Source organism: Camelina sativa, chromosome 3, assembly GCF_030686135.1.
Source record: "Camelina sativa cultivar CO46 ecotype springtype chromosome 3, ASM3068613v1".
Classification (NCBI taxonomy): Eukaryota; Viridiplantae; Streptophyta; class Magnoliopsida; order Brassicales; family Brassicaceae; genus Camelina; species Camelina sativa.
The window spans coordinates 31,354,578-31,369,577 of NC_141882.1; the positions used below are offsets into that span (position 1 = coordinate 31,354,578).

General features: G+C 33.5%; 1 protein-coding gene and 1 non-coding gene across 2 annotated transcripts; both read right to left on the bottom strand.

Annotated features, from left to right (window-relative positions):
* Window positions 1-2,742: 2,742 nt before the first annotated feature.
* TRNAS-GCU (transfer RNA serine (anticodon GCU)) lies at window positions 2,743-2,830 on the bottom strand. The gene has a single exon. It is a non-coding gene; the product is annotated as a tRNA-Ser (tRNA).
* A 1,937-nt stretch (window positions 2,831-4,767) lies between these two features.
* Window positions 4,768-7,651, bottom strand: LOC147947947 (ATP synthase subunit b, chloroplastic). Its single transcript, XM_087509023.1, has 2 exons — window positions 7,507-7,651; window positions 4,768-6,775 (listed from the first exon to the last, which is right to left on the bottom strand). Exons 1-2 carry the CDS (start codon window positions 7,649-7,651, stop codon window positions 6,366-6,368), a joined length of 555 nt encoding a protein of 184 aa, XP_087365149.1. The 3' UTR covers window positions 4,768-6,365.
* Window positions 7,652-15,000: the final 7,349 nt, after the last annotated feature.

Below are 15,000 nucleotides of genomic sequence, written 5' to 3' on the forward strand. Positions count from 1 at the left end.
TATGAAAAAAATTGATAATAACACGCAGAAAAAAATGCCTTCCCATACCCGTATTAGGCACTAATTTATTTTTAACATTTAATTAGTTTGGGTAATTTTTCAAATTACGAATGGAAGCTCGTTTCTTTTTTTTTTCCTGGAATAAGGAAAATGGTTTTTTATCCATCCATTTATATTTATTCACTTGACCCAAATTGGAATTCTTTTTTTTTTACATCAAAAAAGGGTTGTACCGATCAGGAAAGCAAAAAAATGTTATCTGAATTCTCCCTTGATACGACATGCTATTTTTCCATTCATTCCTTTCAGGATCAGTCGTGGTCTTACAAACTCTACCGCAGATTTGGACGAATCCTTTTCTTCATACAAATGTGTAAAAGATGCTAGTCGCACTTAAAAGCCGAGTACTCTACCGTTGAGTTAGCCAACCCCAAAAAACAAAAAAAGAACGTACTGCAAATATGTAGATACAACCAGAATAAAGAAAAAAAATCCAGTCGTGTGTGCGTCAGGGATAAATAGATCCATTTATCTATGAGAGAATTATATTTGTCCATACAATGTTGTCAATATGATTATGAATTTTTCATATAGTGAAACGAATAGAAAAAATCAATATAAAAGCTTAACCCCTTGGTTTGTTAGTTCATACAATGAATGAAAACTAAGCCCGTTAAGATAATCTCAAATCTTTTTATATACTTTTTTAGACCCACTTTTTATGGCCTTTCATTTTTTATGATGAATAAATTATTCATATAATAATATATATTAGTTTTATTCAGAATTAATATATTATTTTCTATTTTATATACAGTATTTTTTTCTATACAGTAAAATTTTGTATTTATAAAAAAATTCGAATTTATATAATCGAGATCCAAATTTTTTTTCATAAATTTGTTTATTATTATAAAACATAATAGTTGTTCGCAGGTTTTTTTTTAGTATTCGTATCTTAGGAGGAATACTAATAAATCAAAATAAATATGATGGAAGTGAAAGATAAGAGTAGATAAAATTTGATATCAAGCTATATACGAGTCTTTCACATCCTCTTTTTTATTTCCAAAAAGGTGTAGGACTCGAGTAAAATAGAATACAAAATGTCGAGCCAAGAGCACCTATATTCCTATATAAAAATATAAAAAGTGGCGGATGAAAAAAATCCACAGCAGATCAGGTCCTTCAATTCAAGTCGCACGTTGCTTTCTACCACATCGTTTTAAACGATGTTTTACCATAAACATTCCTCTAGTTTGTGTAATTGATTCAATTATGGAATCATGAATAGTCATAGTTCAGTCAGTATATCGTAATCGATACCTTTTCTTTCTCTATGAATGGAATAGTGAATTTACGCGTAAAGGTTCAGTCAGAATTCAAATGAATCCCATATTTAGTTTGATAGAAATTCTATATTTATATCTATAAATATAGATTTTTTTGAATTCGGTTAAAATATGAAAAATAAGTTTATTCTTCTTTTCATTTCAATATTTTATTCTTAAAAAAGATTGGATTTTTAAACAGAAAGAGAAAGATGGTGTACAAAGGCAATAGAAGATTGATTCGGTAATGACTATACTCTGGGACGGAAGGATTCGAACCTCCGAATAGCGGGACCAAAACCCGTTGCCTTACCGCTTGGCTACCGCCCCATTTCGCTTTTTATTCAAGACTACTAAAAGAGTAATATTCCTATTGGTTGTTCGTCAATTCAAAATTAAATATAGGTTACGTCGGTGCTAGAGTTTTAACACGTGTAGATAGCAAATAAAACTTACTTTATTGATCATTACATAGAATTCAATTAAGATATTGTATGAAAATATTATTTCTTTAATTCTCATAAGAGAATGAAAGGATTTTTGATTGAGTAAGTTCAACAAAGTCTTTTAGACTATCTTTCTTTATTTTTTCCTTATATAAAAAAATATATTAATAACTCAATCAAAAATTAAATATCCACAAGAACACCAATTTTTGTTATGCTTAATATATTTAAATTGATCTGTATTTGTTTTAATTCTGGCCCTTTTTTCAAGCACTTTTTTAGTCGCCAAATTGCCAGAGGCCTACGCCTTTTTGAATCCAATCGTAGATGTTATGCCCGTAATACCTCTTTTCTTTCTTCTCTTAGCCTTTGTTTGGCAAGCCGCTGTAAGTTTTCGATTAAAAGCAATTCTTAATACTGTTTTAAAAAAATTCACGTTTTTTGTTCTTCCAACAATTCAAAAGATCAAAAAAATCTTGACGGCAGCCATACTAAATCTGATCATTTCTATTTCCTAAATTTTATCCTCTTTTCCCTAAATGAAAGAACCTAATTAGATTCGAGTTCACAAAAAAAAAAAATATCTAGATGTTGGTATGCAAATCTGTTTGAATATCAAAGATTCGACTATTATCTTAATTACAACTGACTTTCTGAAACTTTTTTTTTTTTTCTTTTTTGGTATCAAAATTAGATATTTGATATAAAAATAGAGAATCTATTCTCTTTTTTTTTTTTTAGTAAGATCTTGGAGATTGTGTAATGCTTACTCTCAAACTTTTTGTATACACTGTAGTTATATTCTTTGTTTCTCTCTTCATATTTGGATTTCTATCTAATGATCCAGGACGTAATCCGGGACGGTGAAGAATAAAAAAGAAAGGTTTTTTATTGCTTTATTTAATTAGTGGAAATGCTCTAATTTTATTAGGATTTTATCTATTACACATCATCAAAAGGAGAAAGGGAAAGAGAGGGATTCGAACCCTCGGTACGATTAACTCGTACAATGGATTAGCAATCCAACGCTTTAGTCCACTCAGCCATCTCTCCGAATAAAAAGGGATACTTATTAGGTTCCATTAACAAAAAAAAGGTTTGAAAAAGAACCCTTCTCCACTTTATTCTTAAAAAGCTTTTCTTTTTTTGTATAGATTATTCTTTATATTATATATATTTTTTCATTTTCTATATGTTTATTATATATATATAAATTTCTTTTTTATTATATAAATATATTTATCCTCTATTATATATATAATATATATATTACTATTATATAAATAAATGTTTTTGTTTTTATAGAACTTTCTCAGTAATTCTAGTTACATAAAAATTTAGCTAAAGATTAGGGCGCGAACTCGAAAGAGAAATAAATAAAACTACAATCATAGAAATAGAGAATCCTTTTTTTTTGTCTCGTCAAAACACAAGTAAAAGATCTTTTTTATTTTAATAGCCTGGCCTGGTCAGTCCCCAGCCGGGCCTTTTTTTGTTAAAATTAAAAAGGACTCATCCGATGGATTTTTAGACAAAAAAAGATTTGAAATAAAAAAAGTGGAATTTAATTCGCTTTTACTAATTTTATTAAGTCAACGCTAGAATTTCTAATTTTTTTTCAGATTTTTTTATTACACCCCCGATTACTTTGTTCGACAAAAAGGTTAATTTATATGCAATAATTGCATTGTAGCGGGTATAGTTTAGTGGTAAAAGTGTGATTCGTTCCTTTAATCCCTTTAATAGTTAAAGGGTCTCTCGGTTTGATTCATCTTCCGATCAAAAATTTTATTTCTTAAAAGGATTTAGTCCTTTCCCCTTTCAATGAAAAGATTCAAGGAAGATTATAGATTCTCGTAATTTGTATCCAAAGACTCTAATCAATTGTAAATTTGGATTATGAAATTTCGAAACATAATTTTTGAATTGGATGACTATTTACAATTCAATAAGTATAACAAGAGGATCCATGGATAAAGCTAGAAAAGTGTCTTTCTTATCGTAACTAAATCTTCAGTTCTATATCATTGTTTGGTATAGAAAAAATTGAAGCAAAATAGCTATTAAAACGAGAACTTTGGTTTACTAAAGACATCGACATATTATATTGTTTTAGCTCGGTAGAAACCAAATACTTTTCCTAAGGATTCCGTTAAATAGAAATAAAGAACGAAGTAACTAGAAAGATTGTTCGAGTTCGCCTGATCTATCTTCTAGAAGGATCATCTATAAAGCAAAATTTTCTGTGAAAGTACCCAGACGGAAAAAAAGCTAACATAGATGTTATGGGTCGAATTTTGATTTCGTTCCCCGTCTTTTTTTATTTGGGAAGTTCTCCATCCATCATAAAGGAGCCGAAATGAAACCAAAGTTTCATGTTCGGTTTTGAATTAGAGACGTTAAAAATATAAAAATGATCGATCGACGTCGACTAAAACCCTTAGCCTTCCAAGCTAACGATGCGGGTTCGATTCCCGCTACCCCGCTCTAAATTCACAATTGCCCCTTTTTTTTATTAGAGACAATTTTCTCTATTAGAATTGTCTAATAGCAATTGTGTATTGAATTCAGTTCAATACACAATTGCTAAAAAGATTTCGCACATTCTTTTTTTTTAACAATTGGAAAGTAAAAAAAAAAAGCGAAAAGCGTCCATTGTCTAATGGATTGGACATAGGTCTTCTAAACCTTTGGTATAGGTTCAAATCCTATTGGACGCAATATCAATATATCTATATTGATATTTATCTATTATTTCCATTTCTATATATTATATATAATATATTTTTTATTCTATTTCGAAAAAAGCTAAGAAATAAATAGAATAAGAAAGAATTCTGAATGCTTTAAGATTTAATATTAAACAGATATATAGTTATATACTTCTTTCTATTATATATACTTGACTTGTAGACTTCTATTTATAGATTATAGAATTTCTTAAAAATTTAATTAAAATTAAAGAGTCAATCAAAAAAAAGAACGTTTCATTTCTTTTTTTATACTTTCTCCTGAAGTAGAAAACGTTCTAGTTGCTCTTGAATACCTTCTTTCAAAAAGCTTTCTGCTTCAGCGGTTAATGTCTTGGTAGAGGCTATGATTTCTTGAAACTGAGGTTTATTCGTTTTTAAGTAAGTGCGTAACTGAACGAGAAATTTTCTTACTTGTCCAATTTCTAATCCATCCAGATAACCATTTGTTCCGGTATAAATGGTCATTACCTGTTCTTCCACTGTGAGAGGGGCTGATTGGGATTGTTTCAGTAACTCACGCAATCGTTGACCTCTTGCCAATTGATTCTGAGTAGCTTTATCGAGATCAGAAGAAAATTGGGCAAAGGCTTCTAATTCAGCGAATTGAGCCAATTCCAATTTTAATTTTCCAGCTACCTGTTTCATAGCTTTAATTTGAGCGGCGGACCCTACTCTCGAGACAGAAATCCCTACATTAATAGCAGGTCTGATTCCAGCATTAAAAAGATCGGCGGATAAGAATATTTGTCCATCTGTAATGGAAATTACATTAGTAGGAATATAAGCTGAAACATCTCCTGACTGGGTCTCGACGATTGGTAAGGCAGTCATACTTCCTTCACCTAATTGAGAGCTTAATTTAGCGGCTCTTTCTAAAAGACGTGAATGTAAATAAAAAACATCTCCTGGATAAGCTTCACGACCCGGCGGTCTTCGTAATAGAAGAGACATTTGTCTATAAGCTTGTGCTTGTTTGGAAAGATCATCATAAATTATTAAAGTGTGTTGTTCACGGTACATAAAATATTCAGCCAAGGCTGCTCCTGTATAAGGCGCGAGGTATTGTAACGTAGCTGGGGAATCGGCCGTTTCAGCTACCACAATAGTGTATTCCATTGCCCCTCGTTCCTGTAAACTGGTCACTACCTGAGCCACGGAAGAAGCTTTTTGACCAATAGCTACATAAACACATATTACATTTTGACCTTGTTGATTGAGAATTGTATCTGTGGCTACTGCTGTTTTACCGGTCTGTCTGTCACCAATAATTAATTCTCGCTGGCCGCGTCCTATAGGGATCATGGAATCAATAGCAATAAGTCCTGTTTGAAGGGGCTCATATACAGAACGTCTCGAAATAATACCTGGGGCAGGAGATTCAATTAACCGAGATTCAGAAGCTGAAATCTTACCTCGACCATCAATAGGGTTAGCCAAGGCGTTTATAACACGCCCCAAATAAGCCTCACTCACGGGTATCTGAGCAATTTTTCCCGTAGCTTTGACTGAACTTCCTTCTTGGATCATCAAACCGTCACCCATTAATACAACACCAACATTATTTGATTCTAAATTAAGAGCAATACCTATAGTACCCTCATCGAATTCTACTAATTCACCTGCCATTACTTCATCAAGACCATAAACACGAGCGATGCCATCGCCCACTTGAAGTACGGTACCGGTATTTACAATCGTTACTTCTCTATTATATTGCTCAATACGTTCACGGATAATATTACTAATTTCGTCGGCTCTAATGGTTACCATGAGTATTGTCCTGATTCTTTTTTGAAAGAAAAAAAATAATGCCTATCATAATCGTAAGGAAAGGACTAATCAGTTATTTCTTTCATCGTACCAAACATCCCAATATTTGCATTAATAGTACGTAAATGTAACTCGTTACTCAAACAACTATTAAGGGTTCCTATAGCTCCTTGTAAAGCTTGTTGGAAAACCCGTTCGCGGACTTGATTAATTGTTCTTTGTTGCTCAAAAAGAATGGTTTCATTTTTGTAATTTTCTAATTGTTTCAAAGTCTTATAAGTTGAATTAATCAAATTTAATTTTTCTCGTTCGATTTCAGAGTATCCATTCACGCGAAACTGATCCGCTTCCGTTTCTACTTTACGCAAGCGAGCCCGGGCATTTTCTAATTGTTGAATAGCTCCTTCACGCAGTTCTTCTGAATTTCTAATAGTATTTAATATCCTCTGCTTTCGATTATCTAATAAATCATTTAATGAAAGTAGATTATCTTTCCATTCATTAAAAAAAAAAAAAAAGTTCTATGATCCCTTCCCGAACCAAATATGAATCTTTCGATTCATTTGGCTCTCATGCTCATTTATTCCAATCATTTATCAATTATTTATGAGACTTCCATTCCCATCTTTTTCATGCAATGAGCCTACCCTCTCCCGAGTTTTTTTATTCAATTCATATTCAATATATATTTATATCGAAAAAGATCACCAATCCAAGATAAAAATATTCGGAGGATTCTTCTGACCAATGAAAAATCAATAATTGTCAGCAAAGTTGTTTTTTTTTTTCTTGAAATCCAAAGAATTCTTATTACTTTATACGTAGGTTATCAATTCTGCATTATAAAAAAAGACTCAAAAAATTTTATCGACATGAGTGTTTTATATCGAAAAAAGTCTACCAATTCTTTTTGAAATTTTTATTCAGTTTTTTATTAGACTACATTTTTTAATTTTTTAATAGTAGAAAGAGTACCATGTTGCATCTGAACTTCAAACAGTTTAGCTTTAACCATGTTAATTAATTGTCCCAATTTTTGGTTGATAGAGAATCAAAGTAAAGCGGACTTACCAAAGAATAACGAAATGCTATGGTTCTAAAATATGATTTTTTTTATTCAGAAGTAATTCGCGGGATTATGCACTTTTTCCTAGTTATAGTGCCACTGGGTGAATCCAGCCTATTCTTGAAATGAACAACTCACACACACTCCCTTTCCAAAAAAGATCAATACACCGAAAACTACACTTAGATTTATTGGATTTGTTGCTAAAATATCGGTATTAAATCCGAAACTCCCGGCGGATGGCCAGTGACCCAAGTAAACGAAAGAATCGGTTAAATTTTTCATATAATCTCCTCTTCTAGCTAAACTATAAAAAAAAGAACTCTGTCCTTTTTTTTTATTCTTTTTATTTTCAATAAAAAGAAATTTTAATTTAATAATTTAATTTACCTCTTTGGATATTTGTAAACAGAATCAAAAACCTATTCTATTTACAAACGTATTTTCCAAAATTTTTAATTTTTCAATAATAATAATGAGACTTATTAGAATTAAGCTAGAATTTGAGACCAAGTTTTATGTCAAGTTCAAAAAACCTAAACTTCCTTTTTTTCGCAACACTCCTTAAAAAAGTTTCTATTAAACTAAAAGAATAAGGGGAAGGAAGAAAGCGAATCGATGTGCTAATTCCCCATCCTCAAATTAGTCCTTCCCCAAGGATTGTTGTCTCAATGAATAATTGTAGGAGTTAAATCTTGATAGAATTAAAAAACTACAAAAAAAATCCCGAATTTTATGATTTCTGGGATTAAACAAAAGGATTCGCAAATAAAAGCGCTAATGCTACAACCAGGCCATAAATTGTTAAAGCTTCCATAAAAGCCAAAACTAAGCAATAAAGTACCTCGGATTTTTCCTTCTTGCCTCAGGTTGTCTCGCGATACCTTCGACAGCTTGACCCGCAGCTGTACCTTGACCAACTCCAGGTCCAATAGAAGCAAGCCCAACAGCCAACCCAGCAGCAATAACCGAAGCAGCAGAAACCAGTGGATTCATGATAAGTTCCTCACACCAAAATAAAGAAATAGTTAATGATACAATCATCAAATGACTTAGGACGTAATTCTAATTAAGTAATCGCTAAGATTCATCAAGCCAAAATAACCAAAACTAGAATTGAAATAATATAATAAAATGAGTGAATCATAAGAATACTTTAATAGTAGTTCCTATTCACGGGATTTTTAAAAATCCATAATATAGATATACGACTTTTTTATGCCATTTATTTTTTGTGAACCATTCTTTGAATTCTTCATTCTTTTTTTATCGTTTTTTCAGCCAATTCACAGATAAAAAGGAAGAATTTATAATCGAATCCCTATCTAAATAGAAATTCACAAAAGCATGTAGAGCAGATTCAAATTATATAGATCTTTAACTCATATATACCTAGGCAATATCAAATATCACATATACAGGTGTTTCTTACATAACGTAAACCAACTATTCTATAATTAATTGGGCTAACCTAAAAAAGAATATTTGAAAAAAAAATCGTTAATGATGACCTTCCATAGATTCACCTATATAAGCCGCAGCTAAAGTGGCAAAAATGAGAGCTTGAATCCCGCTTGTAAATAATCCAAGGAACATGACAGGTATAGGAACCACTAAAGGTACTAAAGAAACAAGAACAACAACGACTAATTCATCGGCTAATATATTTCCGAAAAGTCGAAAACTAAGTGATAGGGGTTTTGTAAAATCTTCTAAGATGTTAATGGGTAAAAGAATTGGGGTTGGTTGAATGTATTTACTGAAATACCCTAATCCTTTTTTGCTAAGCCCCGCATAAAAATAGGCTACTGATGTGAGTAAAGCTAAAGCAACCGTCGTATTTATATCATTCGTTGGTGCTGCTAATTCCCCTTGAGGTAACTGGATAATTTTCCACGGTAAAAGGGCTCCTGACCAGTTAGAAACAAAAATAAATAAAAACAGGGTTCCAATAAAGGGAACCCATGGACCATATTCTTCTCCAATCTGGGTTTTACTCACGTCTCGAATGAATTCAAGGACAAATTCAAAGAAATTTTGGCCGTCAGTTGGAATGGTTTGTGGATTGCGAATCGCTAGAACTGCAGAACCTAATAAGATAGCAATTACAACCCAAGAAGTAATAAGGACTTGGGCATGGATCTGGAAACCCCCTATTTGCCAATAGAAATGTTGGCCTACTTCTACACCAGATATCTCATATAACCCTTCTTTTATTAGTGTGTTGATGGAACATGATAAAACATTCATATTGCCCTCTGACAGAAATAAGAACTTTAAATTATTTTGATTCAAGATCCCCCCCTTTTTTTACTTATTTACGTTAATTTTATATTTTAGTTTTGGATCCCAACTAAACAAATCACACAATATCCCTAGTTTTTCTCTCTTTTTCTTTTGTACAATTAAGGAGTAGTAACCGATTTTTTTAATCGAAATACAGGGAGCCCCTCCCTCAAAAAAAATTGATTTATTTATCTTATTATTAATCAAGAATTTTGTATATAGCTAGAACGACCCTCACAAATTGCGAATACTAATTTGTTAAGAATGAATCGAATTGAAGCTATAGCGTCATCATTTGCTGGAATCGAAATATCCGCGAGATCGGGATTACAATTTGTATCGATTAAAGAAATGGTTGGAATTCCCAAAGTGATACATTCTCTAAGAGCCGTATATTCTTCTTGCTGATCGAGGATGATTACAATATCAGGCAATCCCGTCATATATTTAATCCCGCCTAGATATGTTTCCAAGCGAGATAATTGTCTCTTCAACACAGCTGCATCCCTTTTCGGAAGACGGTTGAATCCCTCTGTCTTTTGTTCAGTTCTCAAGTCCCTAAACTTATGAAGTCTTTTTTCTGTAGTGGACCAATTTGTTAACATGCCGCCGAGCCACTTTTTATTAACATAATGACACCGAGCCCGTATTGCAGCCCGCGACACTAAATCAGCTGCTTTATTTTTTGTCCCAACAATTAAGAATTGTTTTCCCCTACTTGCTGCATCAAAAACTAAATCACAAGCTTCTGATAAAAAACGAGCAGTTCTAGTCAGATTTATAATATGAATACCTTTACGCTTTGCAGAAATATAAGGTGCCATTCTAGGATTCCATTTCCTCGTACCATGTCCAAAATGAACTCCTGCTCTCATCATCTCTTCCAAATCGATGTTCCAATATCTTTTTGTCATTTCTTTTCACACTTAAAAAGGGGGGCACCCCAAACTAAAATAAATTTTTGTTCCGATGGAACCTTCTCTTGTACCGGGGATGGCCATTTATGCATGAACCAAGCCATTATTTTGTATTCATTATTATCTTTATTAGTGTTAACAAATTACCAAAGCAAATGACTACAGCAAACAACAAAAAATAAAATTCAAAATAGTCCGCTATTAGAAATCATTAAATCCTAGAAAAGTCAGATTTTGAAATAGAAGAGTGACAAAATTCCCTATGGTAGAATAAAATATCCCTCATATCTCCCTCGAATAAAGCTAAATTCTTTGTTTTTTTTTCCAAAAGAATGGTGGTGTGTTGCCGTGAACAATGCACCAATCCTTTGTTGAATCCGGTCCCGGCAGGGATCACCCCCCCTAGAACAACATTTTCTTTCAGGCCTTTTAACCAATCGATACGACCCCGAAGAGCTGCTTTTGCTAAAACCCGAGCAGTTTCTTGAAAACTTGCTTCGGATATAAAACTTTGAGTATTCAAAGATGCTCGAGTTATTCCTAATAAAACGGCTCGATAACAGATTGCTTCTTCTAAAGCACGCCCCGTTCGTTCTGCTCGTAACAATCCAATAAGTTCTCCAGGTAAAAAAACATTAGACATTCCCTCTTCGGAAACCAAAACTTTTGATGTTATTTGACGTACAATAATTTCGATATGCCTATTATGAATCTGCACCCCCTGGGATCGATAAACCTTTTGAATCTTATTAACCAAAGAAATACGACTTTGCACTATAGTTAGCTCAGCACCAATCAAGAATCCCCAAGGAATTCCAAGAATTCTTGTTATACACTTGTTCCAACCCTTAATCCGCTTTTCTAAGTTCAGCGATATTGAATCAATCGAGCGGACTTCTAACACTTGTTCTACTTTTGGAAGACCTTGTGTTATATCACCGGATCTCGATTTTTCATATATAAATGTAACTAATGTATCCCCTTCGGAAAGAATTTCTCTGTAATGCCCATGAACTTTTGCTCCCGGAGTAGCCAAATAGGGCTTAGCGGATCTTATTACTACAGAATCCCTTTGAACAATTAAAACTTGACCCGATTTTAGGTGCGGTTCTTTTTTGGCTATACATACATTTTCACAAAAAAATTGTCCAAGACTAATTATTGTGGACGTTTCCTCATAATAATTATGATGATAATTTTGATGAAGAAAATACCAATTCAATTTGAATGGATTCAAAACAACGTTACTGTTTGGGTCGAGATTAAAAATTATTCCGTTTTCATCGATTAAATACGAGTTAATTACTTGAAAAATATGTTTTAAGTTATCAAGTTGCAAATATTTAATTAAAGAAATCTGATTATACGTGAGTAAAGGCAAAAAACAAATAAAAATTTGAAATTTGGGTGGCTGTTCCTAAGGGGCCTGACGAATTTTTAATTGTAATTAGCGTATTTTTTTTTATTGATTGGTTTATCACATTGTGATATTTTACATGATTAAATGGACCCATTCTAAAACAATTAGATGATGATAAAATTAACAAAGATTGGGATTCCTTATTTCGATTTAAGAACATATGAATAGTTCCGTGATTTTGTCTAAGTGATTGTTGAAGAATGCCAGCCTTGGGAGAAATCGGATAAAACGGATTCATCTGATCTGCAGAGATCAATCCCGAATCTGGCGAATTATTCCTTTTTCTTATATATGAAATATGGGATTTCACTAAGCCAATTCTTATGAAATCTCGAATCAAACCCTTTGTACTTACTTCAACAAAGAAAGCACGGACCTCCTCGAGGGAAGAATTTTTTTTATCTTGGTCCCAATTCAAGACTAAACAAGTTCGAACTAATTGAATACTTGTGTCAGAAATTCCTCGAGTTGGTTTGCCATTTCCATAAAGGATATAGTTGAAAACTCGAAGTTGAATATTATCCTTTTCCCGAAAGAGATCTTGTGGGAAGAGTGTTGCCAAATTTATACTGTCCGCTATCTCATAGGTGGCTACGGGCCGCACCAAAACAAAAAACTTTTTCTTGGTTGGTGTGATCCGTTGGACATAAATCCAATTTTTAAATTTTTTGGATTCCTTCGAGTTTTTTTTTCCTCTTCCTGGCGGTATCAAGATGCCACTGTGTCGGGATATTTTATCTGTCTTGTCCGGAAAATGGATATCCCCCGAAAATATTTTGAGTTCAATCCTTTTTTTTTTTCTCTCCACTCGGATCAACCCGCCGACTTGGCTTCTTATATTTAAAGTGAGTCGTGTATCGACTCCAATGATACTATAGTTCTGTACCATTATGGCAGAGGATTCGGGTAAAATGTGCACTTCCTCAGGAATGAAAAAAAAGCGATCTACTTTCATTTCGTATTTTGTCTTAAATTTTTGGACTCCTCGATACTCAATCATATCCTCTTTTTGGATGATTGAATCCGCCTTTAGAGCCCCATATTTAAGAATTCCGGAACTCTTTCTTCGGTATCTAGGATCATCAAAAAAAGCAAAAATACTATTTCTACGGAAAATACCATTTATGGGTATTTCAACCGAGATACCTGAATGCGGTATGAGTTCTTTCTCTTGCTCTTGAATCGATTGGAATGGAATAAGAAATCGATTTCTTCGCCTTTTTGCTAATAAATCTGAGTTCTCATGAAAAATAGCAGAATATATGAAATTAGAATGACTAGTACCTAAGTTTCCATTCAATTCTGAATAATTGGAAATCCCTAAGTTTTTTTGATCCGCAAAATCCGAACTAAAAAATTTTTGGCTCACTTGATCATTATTCACTGAGAGGCTAGAAATAGATTTTCTTTCGGCGGGACGAAAGGGTATGTTCATTTGATCTTGATCTTTATGGATCGAAAAAAGAATTAGACTAGATCCGCACGAACTTCCTGATAATATCCATAAATGACTTGTTTTTGGTAAAAGGTGGACATTACTATATGTAAATTCGGGTGCATGGGACACATCAGTACTCCAGTGCATTTCGCCCTCTGAGTCAGAATAAATATATTTTCTAACCCTCTCTTTAAAATGAAAAGTGTATGTTCCCTCGCGAATCTCAGCAATAACTTGTTCTGATTCCACATATTGATCATTTTGAACTAAAAGAAAACTTTTTGGTGGAATAGTCACGCTATGTATAATATCTTCGCTCTCAATAATTACAGATAAGTCTATATAACATAGAAAGGCAGGATGCCCGTGACGTGTACGTGTAGGATGAACCAAATCCTCATTGAATTTTATTTTTCCATTATAAGGGGCTCGTACATGTTCGGCAGTACCTCCTGTAAATACCCCGCCGGTATGAAAAGTTCTTAATGTTAGTTGAGTCCCCGGTTCGCCGATCGATTGACCCGCGATAATACCTACAGCTTCCCCCAATTCAACTAGGTCACCATGAGTGGGACTCCGACCATAACATAATCGACAGATCCAAGATGTACTCCGACAAGTAAAGGGAGTTCGAATAGATATTGATTGTGTTCCAAAGGTTATTAATCGATTGACAAGTCCAATCCCAAGATCTTGATTTCGAAAGGCGACACATCGGGAACCTATATATATCGTCTGCTAAGACACGACCAATTAATGTTTGGATAAAAATTCTTTCTGACATCATCCGATTTTTATTTCGAGGACTCACAGAAATCCCTCGGATAGTGCCACAATCTGTTCTACGTACAACAATATGTTGAACTACTTCAACAAGTCGACGCGTAAGATATCCAGCATCTGATGTGCGTACAGCAGTATCTACAACTCCTTTACGGGCTCCATAGCAAGAAATAATATATTCTGTTAAAGACAGTCCTTCGCGTAAATTGCTTTGAATAGGTAAATCAATCATTTGTCCTTGGGGATCCGACATTAATCCTCTCATACCTACTAATTGATGTACTTGAGATGCATTTCCCCTAGCTCCCGAAAAAGACATCATATGGACTGGATTGAAGGGGTCCGTCATCCTAAAATTAGGATTCATTTCTTGTCGCAAATATTCACTTGTAGCATACCATATCTCAATAGATTGGCGTAATTTTTCTACCGCATGTACATTCCCATAATGATGGTGTTTTTCCAAAATCCAACTTTGTTGTTCAGCATCTTGGACAAGCCAGCCCTTAGAAGGTATCGTTAAAAGATCATCAATTCCTAATGAAATGGATGTAGCAGTGGCTTGCTGGAAACCCAGAGTCTTTACTTGATCTAGGATGTGTGATGTATATGCCATCCCGAAGTGATCTATTAATCGGCTAATAAGTCGTTTAATAGCAGTTCCATCTATCACTTTATTGTGAAATACCAGATTGGCCCGTTCCGCCATAAGTACCTCCATATTCTGCTGAATGGGATTCGACAATGAGTTTGAGTCAATGATTGCAAAACTTCCTTTTCTCGATCTTGA